The sequence below is a fragment of the Neodiprion pinetum genome, chromosome 5 (assembly GCF_021155775.2).
Source record: "Neodiprion pinetum isolate iyNeoPine1 chromosome 5, iyNeoPine1.2, whole genome shotgun sequence".
NCBI classification, from domain to species: Eukaryota; Metazoa; Arthropoda; class Insecta; order Hymenoptera; family Diprionidae; genus Neodiprion; species Neodiprion pinetum.
In genome coordinates this window covers 3,873,981-3,892,797 of record NC_060236.1, presented here as the reverse complement: position 1 = coordinate 3,892,797, position 18,817 = coordinate 3,873,981, and the positions used below count along the sequence as shown (strand labels likewise).

The window sequence follows — 18,817 nt, the reverse complement described above, 5'->3', positions numbered from 1 at the left end:
CGTATACATCGATGGAGGAAGAAAATAGGGGGGCGGAATAGAGAGAGAGAGAGAGAGAGAGAGAGTGTCGGAGACTCTCATTGATCGGGGGTTGGAGTGTCGCCACCCCCGACAGATGGCGGTTTGAGCCGAGCGGCAAACGCGGGGGTGAGAATCCCGAGCGGTTGTTTCAGTACAAACGTAAAGGTCCTGAAAGAGGGACCTTGTCGTTGCCCTGTGCCTCAGGACAGCATGTCAGGCGGCGAGGGGTCAGCCCCTGGGGTTAAATCAAATCACACTGCAGCTGAAGAATTCGTGGATAACGAGTGCATCGTGAGCGTTAACGAGGTAGACGTTGCGTCATCCGGGGATGGTTTGCGACGGAGAAAAGTCATCCACGCGGCTAAAGAGACACTCGACAAAGGTGAGAAACTCGGTGTTAAACTCTGCAGAGAAAAATTCATACCCCGTTCCCAAGTCGTATTCCCCCAGATTTCACCTTCGATTCTGAATGTTGTCATCCCTGCATGTTTTCATGTAATCTACAACAAGGGGCTAACGCGTCAATTTCTTTTGCCAAATTCTCCGACGCGAAAATATTTTCGACGATGAAACGGATGCTGAAACATTCTTGCCGTCATTTTCCTCGACGTCGAGTAGCGTTCGGTGGATATTCAACTACGGTAATAATCCGACCGTCAGAATTAAATCCGAAGCGTAACAATGGCGGCCATCTTGATTTATAATATTTGAATTTATGTACGCCTGTCACGTTTTCTTTTTTGTTTTATCGCCAACTTCTTTCCGCCACCCCTTCGTATCGTCAAGCTTTGGCATATCTTACACCAACCAGACTGATTCCGATTCACCCAACCGTTACTGCACCTCAATGCTTCGCGATTGCGTATCTTTGAGCAATTCAATCGAGTTCGCTCCAGTTACCGCAACCGCGATTTTCATCCCCACGGTACAGAGACGCATAACTATGCATTAGAAATCCGTTCACGGAGAAACGCTCTCAACTGTACAACTCGAAAGCCTCTAATTCGTATTTAGCCTCACTATTCCCCGACTGCACGTGGAAAATTCGGAACTGCACATTAAAGGATTATATTATCGTGATAAGCATCACTCGCAATTCCCAAGTATATTTATATATATATATTACTTGTATACGTTCTCTCGGTTTATTATTTTTGCTCGAGAAAATTAGTCCAACAGGCCCTACGGTTCACATTTCTAATCTATACAGCTTTCGAAGATTAATCCTGGGGAGTCAGGCTGAGCTCACGAAACCGTAATTCCTGTCGCTTCTGTGGCACGCAATATTCTCTGGACATTTAATATGATAGAAATGAAAGCCATATTGGCAACCCATGGGAGTCGGAAAAACCTTCGGTCGGAATAACCCACATGGGATTTTACTCCCAACACGCGATCCCATGTGGTAGTATTGATGATGGGGTACCACGGTATAGTCGCATTGCAGAAGATCCGTACATTGTCCCGAATTTATCTGATCTTTGCGAACTCCTTTTATCCTCGAATAGTGCCGACGGTCTGGTTCTTGTGTAATTTTTTTTATTATTTTTTCTTTTTTTCTCCTCTTCCTTTTTCGCAAACCCTCCGTAAGGTATAACGTCAGAATTAAGGAATAGAGCCAAGACTCCAAGGCGAAGTTATACGGCAGCTATCTAGTCCAGTTTCGCACTCGAGCAGCGACACACACCCGTTTCGGTATGTGTACAAACTTACAAAAGTATAGTCAGCTGCGCGAGCCTTCTGCATGAATAACTTACGCGCAAAAACTCTTTTCGCGATACAGAAAGCGGCAGGGGTGGTTAATGTCCGAAATTGTACCCCAGCGTACACGTTCCACATGCGAATCGTGTAATGGGCAAAACGGATAACAGGAATTTCCTGTTTTTGCCAGCTACTTGGTTCTTTTTTACTTTTTACCTTTCATACAAATTCGCACAGTCGGGCAAATCTTCCTAATGCAGTACTAACAATTTTAGAAAATAATAAATAAACAGACGGGAGTCTGATGCGAAAAATTCCAACTTTGCTTTTTTCCGTTGATCATTGATCAGCTCCATAGAATACAACAATTCTGTTATCAATTATACTAGTTTCTTGCATTCTTCACATTACGTTTCACGTTAATTGAGTACCGTTAAATTTTGAAATCGAAACAAAACAAACTGAAGTCAAATATCCCCGGAATATCAACGACATTTTTTGTAATTAGAACAAAATTATAGGAGTTACGCAATTCGTAACGATCTACATGCGCTAATATTGGTCTGATAGATGTAGTAATAAATTCACGGCTAATCAGGCACACGTAGTGGAGAAAAGTTTAGACAGGTTTTGCAAAGTAATTAACAACGTTAATTAATTCATACCGTAAATAATGATTGTTATTTATAATTATCAGCGAGAATCGTTCGTCACGGAGACCTTCGGAGCGAGGTAATTTGTTCAATGCTTGTATAATTCGTCGGGCGCGACAGTTCAAACACCTGTAGAAGTATGAATCTCTTGTCTTTCTCTACCGGTTTACCTGAAATATTTAATTTCATATTCAAATACTAGTGTGCAATAATTTACGCGCCTCAAAAACCGGGATGGAAACAAAAGAATTAAATATGATTACGAGATGAAAAATCTGTGCAAACATTCTCTGTATGGTGAGTAAATTGTCAATATTTGAACAACGCTCAGCGTTAATTGCTTTGTCTTAAAGTGTTTGTTGTTATAATAGAAAGAAAAAAAAACACAACAAAACCAGTCGTACAATGTTTATTCAATTCTTTGACTAATGTTTTCATCTGCGTGAGAAAAAACTGCTTTAATTGTTTGCCGTAGCTGTGAATAAAATCTAGAAGAAAGCGCAAAGAAAATAAGTCGCAGGTTCTTACATGATTTTAATTGAAAATAGTTGGTGAAAAATTTTATGCATTCTAGAAATTGTGTTCAGAATTATCCAAAACGGTCGTATGTATATACGTGGAAAAAGAGACACTTCGAAATTGCACATTTTCTATTCAGTTCGGTAAAGCCAACCCGGTAAACGACTTTGTAAAAGCGACTTCCGTTACGTTTAAATCATGTCACGAGAACTTTCTGCATGAACTAATCGATTTTTCTCTTTTCATTCCAGCCTCGCGTCTCCTCAGACGCAAAATACCATGTACGGGTCATCTGATGACCCCCCGCCGCCTATGGATACAAAAAGTGCCCACGCAGGTTCGTAGAACATGCAAAAATCCTACCTTCGTAATGAGAACAAGTCGCACTTTTCGCCCCTCGGATCGAACTGGGCGTCGCAATGGTCTCGCCAATTATTTGCGAACATTAATTGGGAGAACTTTTCCGCGGATCTTGACTGGCGACACGCGCACAAATAAAAAAAATAATTCCCTGAATCAGCCAAGGGATGACGGAATTTGAGTTTATCGTTAGGCGGAAACGTGGTGGAGGTATCGATTCAGCTCGTTGAGTCGAGGACTCGTATAACCTTGTTATAATATACCTACGTTGAGAACGTGTTCAGCGATGAGCGAAATACGCGTCAGAATTCTATCGAACGAACCTGGACGGGGCTTTTTATATTCCGAAAAGTATTACTTATATTGTCTATGAAATACGCGGGTGTATCAATACGCGATACGTACATAGTTTTTTTATATATGGTATGTATGTATATATATATGTGTGTGTGTGTATATATATATGTGATCCAGGCATCAAACGGAGAGATGAAATAAAGCACCTGTGGGATACTGGAGGAGTATAGGTCGAACGTACCGGTGATAAAACACAGTAAAGGTTAAAACATCGGCAAAACTTTTTTCCCATTCAAGCTCGTTAAATAACTCGCTCTGACATTAAAAGTATTCTCATCATTTTTACTGTATTTCTATATTAGTTATTTTCTAGTACCGGTAGCCTACAACGGATTATAACGGCATTTAATACACGAAATGAGACATAATGAAATATGATAACAGCGAAAGATAAGTCTTTCAATACGGAAATAAGCTTCTACGCAAGCATTCATCGTCGTTATTCTTCAATCAAACGATATTTATTCTCTCGTTTTTTCTCGATACGGGAGGAGTGCAATTTATATCGCTGTTGGTTATATCACGATATTTGAAGAAGCGAGTAAATAAATATCAGTCATCCGAACAAATCTGTCCAGCCAACCTTCAACTCGTACCTTATATACGTATACGTACAGGTATATAAGTTGGATATAGTGCTTATCTATACATCGAACGTTTTCAGAGTCAGGAGTTAATCTGAGGGGATACCGAATATGTTCGCTTATAGCTTTCAGGCTACAGGCTGGTAAAACCGCAGAGTTCCGATTTGAAGTCTGTAGTAAAATACGGGGGAAGAATCTAAGGTTTTACGCGGTTTCCATGCCTGTTTTCCGCACACGAAGTACTGAAAATACCAATTTCAGGAGTCTTAGGAGTTGAAAAGTGGTCTTTTCCGTACTGCGCGCATGCGCTGTCGCGAAGAAATATGACATTACGCGAACCTAACCTCAATTTCGTGCTTCGTGAAAGAACGCGTAACATACTCTTGTTGTATAAAAGAATCGTGAGCAACCTCAGTAATATTTGATAAAACCGAGAGGAAAAGGGCTCGAGACAGTCTGTCTCGGCCAATTTCTTTCGGCCAAGCAACGAGATCGCGAGTAGCGAAATTATACCCAAATTCTCGTGCGTTTCTACATCGCAGTGGGAGAGGTTAAGAATTTGGAAAAATGCCAAAACAACATTATCTCGGCGCAGTTCTCGTGGCTTCTGGAGGGTTGAAAACCCGACGCGATATCGAACCCGGCATGCTGCATCCTACTGTAGATAATTGCGACGTAGAGCTGAGCCCGGTTCCGATTCTCTTTCCAACCAGCTGCAGCTGGCTGCTGGATCCATTCGACGATTGAAACTGCCAGCTGGCAAATTTCTTTAAAATTTCTTTTTTTATTTCCTCACACACACCGACCCGATGGTCCGAAGTTCTGCATGCATCAGGCAATCACGATCCAGATGATGCTAATTTCCGCCCAACGTTACAGAGACGAACTTTATAGTTATACCCTTCTCTGCACACACGCTTCTCCGGGATCGATAAATAATAACCGAGTTTATCTGCGGCACGTCTACCAAGAGAAAATGTTCATGTGTCAAATCACAGAATGTTTTGAAAAACTTGAGAGTGTAATTTATTACATGATTTATTTCGTGAATTGCATCAAATTTGTAATAAATTACGAAAGCACAAATCATGGATATACTGGATCAAAAATCGTATAATCAATAATACAGTGAACTAAATGAACTTTGATCTATAAGTATATCTGATGATTCGTACAAGATAAATCATGTAATAAATTACACGCTGAATTCTTACAAAACATTATCAGCCGGGGTTCCTGAATGACTGCATCGTCTCGTTTCTTCCTCGTTTTCAGGAATGCGATGTCGTGGTCATGTTCCCCAGCGGCGCACGGGACGAAACTCTGATGTGGCTTCTGGGACGACTCAGAGCTGGGACTCCTGGACTTGTCGTTCACGTTCGTCATCACACATCTTCCGACAGCTACGGGTTTTACCTCACGGCTCCGTTTCCAGTGTAAATATACGCCTCTGTAATCCATGTTAAGATGACTCGAGGTTCGAGGAAACTTTTTTCACCTACGCGTAACTAAGAAGTCACTCTTGACCGAGAAGTTAATCATTCCTGGTGTACACCTGTCCGTGAATCTTGTGAGATCTCTTGAAATCTTTGAAATTTTCTGAAATATAATATTTTTTAGCCTGTGAAATCTCTTGAAGTCCTTAGAAATCGTTTGAAATCACTTACAATCTGTTGGGAGTCCTTAAAAATCTTCTGGAGTCTCTTGAAATCTTATGAAATCTCCTAATATCATTAGAAATCTCCCGAAATCGTCTGAAAACATTTGTAATGTCTTGAAATCTTTGAAATCTGTAAAAATCTTTTGTAATATTTTGAAGTCAATTGCAATTCTTGAAATATTCGAAATATTTGAAATCATCTGAGGTTTCTTATAATCTTTTGAAACATTTTGAAATCGTTTGATAACCTCTGAAATTTTTTGCAACCATTCGAAATCTTTTAAAACCTTTGTAATATTGAAATCAGGTGGACATACATTAAATCCATGAGCGATTAACGTTATCCTTATTTCCATTCATTATAGAATAATTCGCTTCTTTGAGATTCGTCGAGTTACCAATTTTCGCGTTCTTCCCGTTCAATTTATGACAGCGGTAATCGACATCGCCAGACCATCGACAGTGTCGTTGCTACTTAAAGGTGCAATAAAGTTAATCGAAGTGTAGGTATAACGACGTTATGTATATATGCCGCCAGTTGCCTATCGCTTGTTATTACAACCGTCTGTAATATATGAATAAAATTTTATATAGGCGATTCCGGCCCGGTTGCCGTGCGGCTTCTAATGATACATTGATAAAAAAAAAGGTGTTTTTATATATTGAGCGGTAGAAAGACATTATACGTGGCAACCCTTTGGATGAATAATTATCACACACGTATACCAACCGTGGAATATGTTGAATGAGGAGTGAATGAGGAGGCTAAACTGCGTTTTCCGAAAGTCTTGTGTGAGCAAAGTAAAGCGGCAAAAGGGATTCGATGATAGAGGATAACGGAATAAAGAAAGGCGGTAAAGGAGGCGAAGAACCCCGGGGATTTGATTTTTACTGAAAATCGAATCGGAAACTTGACTCAGTCACCTCGGTAGGACGTCGTATATGTATAGCGCGAGTGCGAGAGGAATCGATTATCGGTAGTAGAGTCGTTCGAAAGGGTCTTGAAACGACCCTCTGATATTTTCCGGCTGTTAACGCAGCCTCCTGAAGGCGGCGGAAGAAGTCCACTTGCCGAAAAGGCTGCGTCAGGAGTTTGGCGGTGGTCTTAAGGAGTTCGTAGGAACGGAGACGAGCTTTTTCGAAGGTAGCGACGACGAGGCCGGCTTCTTCACCACCCAGGAAAGACAGTCCCTGGTTCTCCATCTTCTCCACACTCTGCGGGCGGGTCAACAAGACCTGCACAGCCTTCCTGGACTCAAGCTAATCGAGGGTCAAGCCATCGTACCGAAGTGCATCTCTGCCGGGGTCATTTCCCAAGTGTGTATCACCTCGACCTCGCGTTATTGCATCGACATCCCGGTACAGACTAATCGCCGTGCCGATTTTCCCAGGTATTTCCACTCCACGAGTTACCGGCCTTGGAAAAGCTCCAGAGGACTTGGGTCCGCGCTTTTCTCAGCCCCCAACCTCTCGACGACATTTGTCGATACTTCGGGGTCAAGATAACCATGTACTTTGCTTGGCTCGGCCATTACACCACCGCCCTAATCGTTCCGGCTGCCGTGGGTGTCATATACTGGGTATGTTCTACTCCGATAACCATGGATCAGTCATTGACGATTCCATTCCAACCCAGTGTGTGAAGTAAGTGTACCACTTATTGACCCTGTCCCAATTATTGACCTTTTTTCGTTGTATGTGTTTGATCTTTGGTGTTCCCAAAATTATCAAACAATAAATTTCCAGTGTCTAATCCTCTAGCAATTCGTTTTTGTCATCCAGACAGACGTTCACAATTTCTGCGGTAAATTTATAATTTTGTAACATAAAAGGTTCGATAAATTAAACGTGTCAATAACTGGTACACTTACCTTACTCATTTACCGCGAACTTGCCGGCAGGATTCATTTCAACAATTAACAGTAGTACCTGCAGATCATTACCATAAACCGTCTAACGATAAGCAGTTTTAATCGCAGTTTGTTTGCGAGCTGTATATTCTTGACTCGAAGTTTGATGATGCAGCCTATTTAATCAATACCCTACCAAACTAAACGCAACGGTTACTACAGTCTATAGCGATGCTTAAATACTACCGTCAATTGCGATCGGAAAGGAATCTGCATTCAGAATTTGATAGTTTCTAAATCCAAGATGGCGGATCCAAGATAGCGAATTTAAAATCGATAACCTGTCAAAATTCGATGATTCCAGCTGAAACTTGTTACTCGGGGGATTTTTGGAGTTACACGAAGTAACAAAGAACATTTGAAGTTGTAAATAAATTATGATAAGGGTAGGACATGCAAATTTTTGACGTAGGACACTGAGCATCCCACTGTCACTAAAAGGATCAGGTATCCAATTTTTCCGTCAATGATTGATCCACGATCCTTAAGAATACTCGCACTTTCACCCCAAACCCTCAGCCCATCTAAGACACCTCCAATTCCAATCGCAGGTCGGCATCATCGGGCGGAACCAGGCGGTGGAGGATGTGGCCTACGTATTGTTTTCGATATTCAACGTCGTCTGGGCCACCGTTTATCTCGAGACTTGGAAACGACGTGGTGCCGAATTGGCCTACCGATGGGGAACCCTCGACCAACGCGACGACCTGCTTGTCGAACCACGGCCTCTCTTCACGGTGAGACCATATTGGTAACTCCAATGAAATTCTTGATATACCAGCAAAACTGTCGCCTCTGGAACTCTTTCCTCTCTTCCAGGGTACGCTTGAGAGGTCGCCGGTCACCGGAAGACTGGAACCAACTTACCCGGCCTGGAGACGAAACGTCTTTCGATACTTGGTCAGCATACCAGTGATCGCGGTGTGCCTATTCTTAGTATTTATCGTCATGATTGTGAGCTTCCAAGTGCAGGTGAGACTTTGACAATTTTATCCTACCACCGTTCGAAAGTAGGATTAGCATATTCGGACCATCCAGTTCCTCCATCGAATCATACTTAATGTCTCGACTGTGCAGGTGAAAAATTAATCTTTCAATCATCCGCGAGACCATATTTACCTGCGATCATCGATGAACGTATAAGTCACCGTTGTTCCATGAAGTCAATGTTACAATTTCTTATTTCTCTTCTATTTTCTTTCAATTTCAGGACTGGTGGGACGCCGGACTTGAGTCTGCTGGTTACGGATTCTGGCTGAGTTACGTGCCGAAGGTTCTTCTCGCGGTGGTTATCACCCTGATGGACGAGGCATACTTCAAGGTCGCGGTCTGTCTCAACGACATGGGTAAGCCTACTGAAATCTATCACCTGTTTTACTCACCCACAGATTCTGTCACCCAAGTTTCTTTCCTCTTTAGTTTTTTCAAGAGTTCAATTACGTAGCTGAATTACACACGTCGGTCGTTTAGCCGAAATGCTGATTGAAAAAGGAAAAAAAAAAGAAACATGCAAACCGGTGAATTTCTTCACGCACATCACACGTTACATTATAATAGTCTTCAATTATCGTCCCGTGTACAATTCATACCTATAATAATGTTATACTTATATAACCACCTTTCAGTCTATATACCTTATGTATACATTAATGCACGATTTGAAAAACTAGATAAATTATTACAGTAGATGATACATTTTTACATTACATATATATAAATACATATATGTATACATATTTACCACCTCTTCTCACAGCTTATAGCTTGTTCTTCATACTATACATCATCATACCTGGACTGATCATGATAACCCAAGTAACGTTTTATAACGTAACGTTTTTTCTCTTTCATACCCTTTTTTACGTTATAGCTAATATTAGAGAACACCAATTTTGGGAGAAAGATATATATTTTTTAAGACACGTTTTTTGATACCCCTTAATCCGTTTTTTTGCCCCACCCTCGAATTACCTCGTATCATGAATTAAATTCGTCCTTCTTAAATTCGATTATCGCATATTTACTAATTCTAAATCTATACATATACTTAGATTCCGAGAGTAGAATAATGTGAGCCAGCTACACGTTAGATAGTATCTATGATTTTTGTATGTTGGGACGCAGAAAACTATCGGCTCGACACCGAATATGAGAATCATCTGATCTACAAGGTGGCCCTGGTAAATGAGTTAAAGAAATTTTTTTAGCTGACAATTTGTGTATTTTAACCGTATTTTTTTATTTTTTTACACATTCTGTATCTGTGTTGATGTACGTGTATACATATATATATATATATACACACACCTCGTATTACCCATATACATAACATCTTTACAATGATGCAAATTTATTTATCATTTTACAACTTCCAAGTTTTTTTTGTTTTGTATCTTTTGTTCTCTCCGTCCAATTTCTCGTTTGTTCTATTTTTTTGAATTTTTTTTTGCTTTTTTTCTGTTGTTCTTCTGAAATTTTCACTTGCAACATCGCGTCTTCCTAGTCGCAAAATTTCCCGTATTTCGAAATCAAATAATTACGGTACAAACACGATACTTCAATACTTGTTTTAAACCGTTTCAACTCAATCTGTTTGTAACATCGAATATATATGGGAATCCGTATATTGGTTATTACCGTATTATTATTTCCCGTTTTTAGTCAGTTTATGCTACATAATTATACGCTTTGGTTGTCTCTGTGCTGTTCGCATGCGAATTTTATCCGTGTGAACATAGAACCGTAGTGCAATTAGCGAAACCCGATTATCAAACCTCCGGATCGTATCTCATGTGAAAAAAATAAAACAAAGTTAAATAAAGTGATTAGGCAAGCATCATTTTCGAAATCAAACGAAATGCGGAACGAAAGCATAAATGGTATCGTGCTTCGCGTCCGTTCCGTAACGGATCATTTCCTTGCAATTCTAACGCGTCTCGCTTCAGTTTCAGTTCGTCAACTCGTTTCTCTCTCTCTTCTACATCGCGTTTTACCTCCAAGACCAGGAGAGATTGAAAGAGGTAAGCGCGAGAGTGAAAAACGACGGAATTAAGCACGGAGAAAAGAAAAAGAGCAGATTTTACCAAAAAAAATGTGAAAAAGAGGAACAAATAAGGGTTTTTGATGAAAAAAAAAAAATGTAGAAATGTGACAGCTTAACAAAAAACACAAATTTAAAAAATGAAACCACCCTACCGCAGACAGTGATTTTTACTATTTCCAGAGTAAATTCTATACTACACGAAGTATAATTTGCCAAAAAATCTAACGCGTCCGTCTTTTTCCACAATATTGAGTAAAACCTGCTCTTTTATTGAATCGGTAAGGCTCGATTTCTTTGCTCGTTGACCAACTGTCTATTTTCCTCAGCAACTGGCCGCCCTCTTGATAGCTCGACAAGTGATCGGTAACCTGAAGGAATCGGCAGTTCCGTACCTGGTTGAACAGCTGCGATTGGCTCGTTTGAGTTTCGAATTATTCGGGGCCCTGAGTCCCAGCGAGGCGCGACCGCCGCCTGGCGAAGAGGAAATTCCCGATTCGGAAAATGCGCGGGAAGCTAAAGAACGGAAGAGGAATCCCGAGGATGATGCGAAGGAGGAAAACCGGGGAAAGGGAAAACGAAACGTCAGCCAGGCGGAGCTGGAAAGCTCGTTGTATAGAGTAGGACACCCCTCAAATTTCCTACTTAGTGACAGTGCCTTGAAGGTTTGATTTATAGACGTAGACGATTTTCACACTACTCTCAACCCCTTTTTTCGTCTTATTCAAATCCTGCTCGTCCATCCTGGATTCACGTTGTTTATTATCAGCAATTTAACCCACTTGTCGGTAACACGTGTCTGTCAATTTGGAACGATTTGAAAATTATTTATTGACACGTTTTCATCCTTCGTTAGTTTCGCGTAAAAAATAAATCGTAAAATTATGAGGAATAAAGATTCGTGATGAAATTCAATTCTGACCGATGTTATCTTTGTATTTATCTGCTAATAAGAAAGCATATTTTTACCATAGAACTAATTGTAAGTAAAGAGAACAACGTTTTTCGGGAATTGTGTTGACCTAGTTTCACTTTGACAGATACTGATATCACATATTGTCTACAAAGCCACGGTAATTATATTGCACAAGCATGAATGAAATAATAATCAGGTTGCAAGTAATTCGGTGGCACAAAAAAACGTGCAACGTGCTTTTTCATTCTTCTCATTCTAAGTTGGGAACACTTTGTTTTTTTTTTTTTTATAATCCAAATCGCACCATCACCATTAATCATAATCGTTTTATGTTCTCATGTCAGTAAGTAATTTGTTTATTTTTTTTGTATCTTTTGATCACGATGTAGTAAGAAAAACAAGAACAACAACAACGACAAAATAATTACATTATTATAGGTTCCTTATCACGCCTTGTCAATAGATTTATTGTTAACATTCGTTAATCGTGTCGTCTTGTGTTTCGTCTGTGAAATATCATTGTTATACTTTTTACCGCAATTTTTTCAAAAATGATTTTTTTTTCCATTTTTCATCATTCAACGACATCACACTCACTGCACGTGCAGATCTCTCCTAAGAAGTTAATTCATATCATTATTATACATAACAATGTGAACACAGTTGTCATACTCATTCGTTATGCCTGTTATTACATATCATATTCAATCAAATCGGCGCTTTGTAACATTGAACGTCTTATCGTTAGTCATTACGTTTAATTTGTCTGCACTTAAGCCCCAGTCCCGACACTCGCAGCTATCAGTGTTAGATTAGAAAATTCACATTTGCCAGAGCAAGATTAATCGAGAATGAACGTAAAATTAAGGAAAAGATACATTTCGCACTTTATGGATGCGGAGAAAACGTCAGCAAAGGATATTGCAGGTCTCTATATTTACGACCAACAAATTGCCACAAGCATTAATTTTCACAAATTCCTACGGTTCGAGGAAACAATTTTCTACTCAAAAGCGCTGTTCGAGAAAGTGGATGGTCATCTAATAATCGTTATGAAATTCATTGAATTACGTGCTGTGCAATTCAATCGATTAATCGTTTTTTCGATTAACGAACGATTTCGGTTAATCTTTTTTCCAATTAATCGATTAATCGACGGTTTCGAATCATCCTTTTTTCGATTAATCGATTAATCAAAGTTGTTTCATGGTGATTCTGCAGGTTAATCGTTACACGAATCGAAGTCATCGAATAATCGATTGATTGGAAAAAAGGGTAAAAATCGATTTTAAATAACAAAAACAATTGATCGAATCTGCCGATTAATCGATTGATCGCAAAGCACTGATGCATATAGAAACTATTCGTCAGTCGTAAATTTCAAATTCAGAATCATTATACATATACGTAGCCTGCGTCATTCATAGAGTGCGAATTTTGTCGGTATACACAAGACGCGGTGGTGAAAAGAAACGCACCCGAGTCATGGGGAAACATTGAGAAATGACCTTAATAAGAAGTCCCAAAAATGTTTTACAGTACGACGGTGCCTTTTCGGAACACCTGGAAATGCTCTCCCAGCTGGGATACGTCTGCCTATTTTCGTCGGCGTTTCCATTGGCGGCAGTTGCGGCCCTCTTGGGAAATTTGCTGGAGCTCAGAGGGGACGCCTTCAAGCTTTGCTTCGTTCTTCAGCGACCCTTCGGCAGAAGAGTATCGAACATCGGTACTTGGCAGGTAAAACAACGAACGCCTGCTTCGTGTTCCCCAAAGCTTCCCGAATCAACCTCCCGTGTATTTTCTCGGCAGAACGCGATGGAGGCGATGGGACTGGTCGCAATTCTCGTCAACTGCGGATTGATCAGCCTTAGCGGCCAGGTGCAGAGGATGTTCCCCGAGATGTCAGCGACCCAAACCATCCTCCTGATCGTCGCTCTCGAGCACATCATGCTCGCTATTAGATTCGTCATTGTCTGCGCTATACCCGATATTCCGAGCTGGGTCGCGACCGAAATGGCAAAGGTTGAATTCCTGAGACGCGAAGCCGTTCGCCGACTCTCCTCGACCCCTTCGCCGGAGCAACAACCGCCGACCGTTATCGGTAAGAGAAATAGAAAGTCGCTGCTGCAATGTCTAGCGGTTTCGAAATCGCTTCGTCGCCTTTCTGTGTACAATCATGCGCTAGATGAGGAGAAATCGTTCCTTATCCTCGGGCGGTTATTTTTCGATGAGGCAAAACACCTGCTTCGATATATACTCGTTCGAATCCTTACAAGTTCCTCGCTTTTTCAAGATAAGTGCACGCTGTGCCTCGCTTTCTCCGTATTCCATTCCCGGGACTTTAGTGCAGAAGTACAAACTTGCGGGCAAACAGATTTATATATTACTCTTTACAACACAGTCAGCTTGATAGGCTCTGGCAATGTGTAGGTTTTAATGAAGCCGATTATGTATGAGTCATACTGCTGCAGAATGGATATATTTTATATACATACTCAAATCGAGACCGAACAATATGGTTTTTATTACCGAATTAGAGACATGTATATTTAAGTACCTACATACATTTTACCGCTTACATTTCAGTATAAGTTACGAGATAAATTACTCAACTTATGTATGATATTTTAATAGGCTCTTTAATATCCGGTAATTTGTAACGTATGTACATACATCAAACCTTATCAAATCGTGTTATCATTTGAAATTAGTACGATGGAATTAAGTTTCCATGATATTTATAGTCTGAATAACACTCATCACTGTTCAGACATGAGTTTCCTTGTAGAATAAATCACTATAACACACCTATACGATCTCGGCTATGATGCAAAACTGCATCACCGAAAAAATCAAAATGGCCGCCACTCGCGCTGCACGCTTCGAACTTTAATTCGACTATATCATTTTTTCTATGACGAATAAATCGTCGCGCGGTATTTTGATCGTAGCAAACCGACGGCAAGAATTGTTTATAATAATGATGTCACCTTGAGAGTAACAAAATCTCTGTCGCAGGCCGATTCGTCGTGAGTCCAGCCGACGGTGAGGAAGAACAGGAATCGGTCGCTTCGCGTAACGACGATGAATCCGTGACCTCGAGTCAACCCGGAACTCCAGGGCTGGTATCAACGGCCCAAACGCCGAGCAATCCTCCGACGCCGAGCGCCGCGACGGTACCCAGAATCGCAGAGACTCCGCCGCCCCTCGAGACGCCAGGAACACCCGGAAGCGGGGATCGAAGCCCCCTGGGATCCGGAAACAACGGCAGCATAAACCGCGAGGTTCACAACACCCCGAGAGCCTCGATCCCCGGCGGAGAAAGAGGTGATACAATTTTTTTACGTACTTACAGGGACGATTTTGGGACGATGATTCGTCACTCCAGTGCCAACATTAAAACCGGGCAAACCGAACTTTTTTCTCTATGATAATTCCAGCGCGAAGATCTCGCGATTGGTTGACCGGCGAAAACGCACCATCAACGCCAGGAAGCGACCACTATAGTCACCATCTTACGATTGGTCCCCACGGGGGCGTCGACTGGGTACGAAGATTAGGCCTGGAACCTGCGGGACGAAAAACAAGCGACTCGGAGATAAGCGGAACCGGAAGCGGAAGTGGAAGTGGCGATGAACTGGCGCTGCGTCGATCAACCGACTGCATCGTTTCGAAAGAGCTCGCTTCTTCTTCGGACAGCGATTTGCTAAGGTGAGGAGAGTTGAGAATCACTTGTACAAAAGTATCACCCCCCCATATTTTTGTATTTCTTATCACTTTCATCGAGACAGAAGAAGAAATTTATTATTTGAACAGCTCCCACCGCGAGGCCAAAAGATTCTACGACGTCTCGAGCTACATGTCAGTACTTCTTGTAGCCGAAAACAGAGGGCGCTGACTCAGTGCCGATCAAATCAGTGTTGCCAACTGGATAGTTTTGAAAGAGATTTTGTGGGGAGATTTATCGACCGTTGGCAGCGGATTAATTAGTGAAAAAAATCAATTTATTAATGTCTTTGCTGGTTCGATACTTTTATACGGTTTTTGGCGTATCAGTGGATTCACGAAACTCTCTGGTAATGACGACGATGGTGATCTGAGTTGGCAACACTGAGACTAACCCCATTTCATTTGCCGCAGGTCGGCGCCGCCGTGGGCGATGGCTCACAGAGCGCAAAAGTTCCGATTTTCGCCAGAAAAAGAGCGGGAACGAGCTGTGGCCGAGAAGCAATCGAGGGACCAGCACCAGTACCAGCAGGATTATCGGAGAGAGCAGCGAGAGCTGAGGGAGCAGAGGGAGCAGCGTGAGTTGCGGGAGCAGAGGGAGCTGCAGAAGGATAACCGGGAGATTCGAGACCATAGAGAGCGGCACTCGCAGCAGCACGAGAAGACGGACGGCGGTCTGTCGGACTCGAACAGAACGGTCTCGAGTCAGGAGGACGAAAAGACGTCGAAGGAGGAACGGGAGGCGAAAAAGACGAGGGTCAAGCAGAGCCTGATGAAGCGGGCGCGGTCGGTCGCCATATTCTCGTTGAAGCTCAAGGAGCGAAGGGCGAAAGAGGCCGAGGTCAAGGCCAAGGACGCCGAGAGGGAGGCGAGGTGGCAGCAGCCGCAGTCCTGCGTCGGTGGAGAACTTTCCTGCATACCGATCGAGAAATTGATATCGGTCGACGACATAGCGACGATGGATATGCGCAGAAAGAATTAGTTCTAGTATCAGTAGTATAGGTAATTTTGTTAAAAGGAAAAAGGAAAGAGGAAACAATTATTATCATTATTATTATTATTATAAAATATAATATTACCGATGATGATGATGATAATAAAACACAATATTATTTTTTAAAACATTTTTAATCCACACACACACACACGCGCGCTAATACACAACATATAAATACGTCCTTACAGCGTTATATATAAAATCTCAAAATTTACACCGCCATCTTGAAACTTCCAAAGACGCCGTGTAATTTATAGATGTATGAAGGTATTTTTTTGCCTGACTTATGCATACTTATACACGTTGGTTTTAGTATAAACGATCCTTCAATTTATCTCTTCGCGAATCGCATAATACGTTATTATACAAGTGGCAGAGGATTCGGGTTGTTAACTAATTTATACAAAACGCTAAGAATCAAAGACGTCCAGAAAACTCCATAATTATACAATGCAAGGCGAATTTCAAGGTAATTTTGTGTCCGGTGGAATAATGACAGTGTCGTTAGGGAAAAATTTAACTCGGATATTATCTCTAGCAATTTTAATTCAGCTTTCCCGCTATTCGTCTCTATTGCGACAGTACAATTACAATTAATTTCACCAATTGTACACCTGCCCCGATTGCAAGCTAACCGTGCATGGATCGAGAATTAGGGAGGCTCAAAGATCAGGTACAATACATACAACTGTTACGAAGCAAGGAGGACACGTGTTCTTTCGAAATAATTGCCGAAGGGTGAAATGTTGCGTATAATGAAGAAATCTATAAGTGTGCCAGCTATACCGCATACAGTATAACGCATCGGTCCCTTCGTAGGCTTTGCGTATGAATATATACAGAAGTTTGCGTCAACCGAGGCAAGATTCGAGGTCAGGCAAACGTAGCCTGCAAGAATCTAGCTAGACTCCGAAAGTAACGCGTGTGCCAGATCATTGACGCGAGTCCGATCCTCCACGTGTGTATGTATGTCTATATAACATACGTCAGGAAGTTATATTCATTTTTAAGAAAAAGGAAGAAGAAAAAGTGAGAGAAGAAATAAGAAAACGACACGTCATTAAAAGACGTTTTAAAAATAAATTCCTACTCCAACTTGATTCCTCTGTAATATTCCAAGTCGCGTATAGATCGATAGATCGCAGTGATCGATCAAGTGAATCAATTACTGCTGCAATAGCTGCCTGCAATAAATCATCCTCGGAACTACAGAAGCGCGGCGCGCGTGACATGCGGAAGAAGGTTTGAAAATGAAACTGAAAATAAAACAGTAGTAACACTAATAATAATTGGAATAATAATAACATTAACAATCGCAACGTTCCATCTTTATCAACGCGGTACCACTGATAGGTGAGCAAGAATTAGTAATTAATAATTCTCGGAAGTTAATTAAGCCGGTTTTCATTAGCGTCGAGATCCGGTTGCCTCTAAGTATTATTCATACCTACGACGTGTTTGAGGCTGAGAGTTGGAATGAGAGACTAGCGAGTGAAAACGAAACTTGTAAGAGATTGAAGTAAATTTGTTATTTTATTTTGAATTTTCGTTTGAACGAGCGTACGATGCCCTGAAATCAAACATCGATAGAAGTATTCGTAATTTGAAAAATACGTTAGTCGTTATAGGTATATGCATAAACATGCACATATGTTACAACAGACACAATGTGTATAATAATTAATAATAGTATTAAACAAATGCGAGTAAAATAAAAACCGCGAAGATAAAGAAAGTAGGAAAGATAGAATATAAACCAAAACACTCTATAACGAATAAACCCGTAGAATTTAACGCAAAAGGTGTGTGAACATATATTGTAGATATCGCCAAAATCCCTCGGCAAACGTAGTATATATAGATATATTTTCTATATACTATGTATGTGTAAATATAAATAGAATCCGGGTGAGCCAACGGTGTTTGAACCAAAACGTTAATTTTGCTTTTTAAAGTCTCAATAACAATGAGCAGCTAAGGCAAAGGCTTTATCCCCCCCCCCCCCCCCCAGTTATATGGTTCTTCATATAAATTTCTGACCAACAATACGCCGTAAAAATGAAATCTATCAAACTAATACGTCGGTTACCAAAATTTTCCATAGCTGAGCTCTTCGTAGCTCGAAATAGAGGGAAAAACACGAATCAATAAAACGAGGACCTAGAGTTTCGAATTTATCTCGAACGACATGGATTCGCGTTGAGTGTTGAGTGAAACAGAAAGAGTTGAATGGCAATAAACAAGCAGTACTACGTGGAATACGATGTATAAATATATGATGACAATTGATGATAGCGTGCGAAATGGTTTAAAAAAAGAAAAGAAAGAAAAATAATACGGCGATCATTTTATTTTCCTTCAACTATCAAGAAT

General features: G+C 41.0%; 1 protein-coding gene across 5 annotated transcripts; it reads left to right on the top strand.

The window, feature by feature from the left end:
• Positions 1–97: 97 nt before the first annotated feature.
• On the top strand, positions 98–16,569 carry wwk (white walker). Of its 5 annotated transcripts, none has more exons than XM_046627565.1 (16): positions 98–403; positions 3,146–3,231; positions 5,471–5,631; positions 6,896–7,172; positions 7,247–7,435; positions 8,317–8,502; positions 8,585–8,737; positions 8,976–9,111; positions 9,890–9,945; positions 10,711–10,785; positions 11,135–11,470; positions 13,261–13,458; positions 13,531–13,822; positions 14,740–15,048; positions 15,162–15,432; positions 15,862–16,569. In XM_046627565.1, the coding sequence occupies exons 1-16, from the start codon at positions 232–234 to the stop codon at positions 16,427–16,429; spliced, it is 3,465 nt and encodes a 1,154-aa protein (XP_046483521.1). In that variant the 5' UTR covers positions 98–231; the 3' UTR covers positions 16,430–16,569. The 5 variants fall into 5 exon arrangements, with proteins under 5 accessions (XP_046483521.1, XP_046483522.1, XP_046483518.1 ...); XM_046627566.2 differs by lacking the exon at positions 15,862–16,569 and adding an exon at positions 15,538–15,845 and having other exon boundaries at positions 125–403; XM_046627562.2 differs by having other exon boundaries at positions 128–403; positions 15,892–16,569.
• The last annotated feature ends 2,248 nt before the right edge of the window (positions 16,570–18,817 follow it).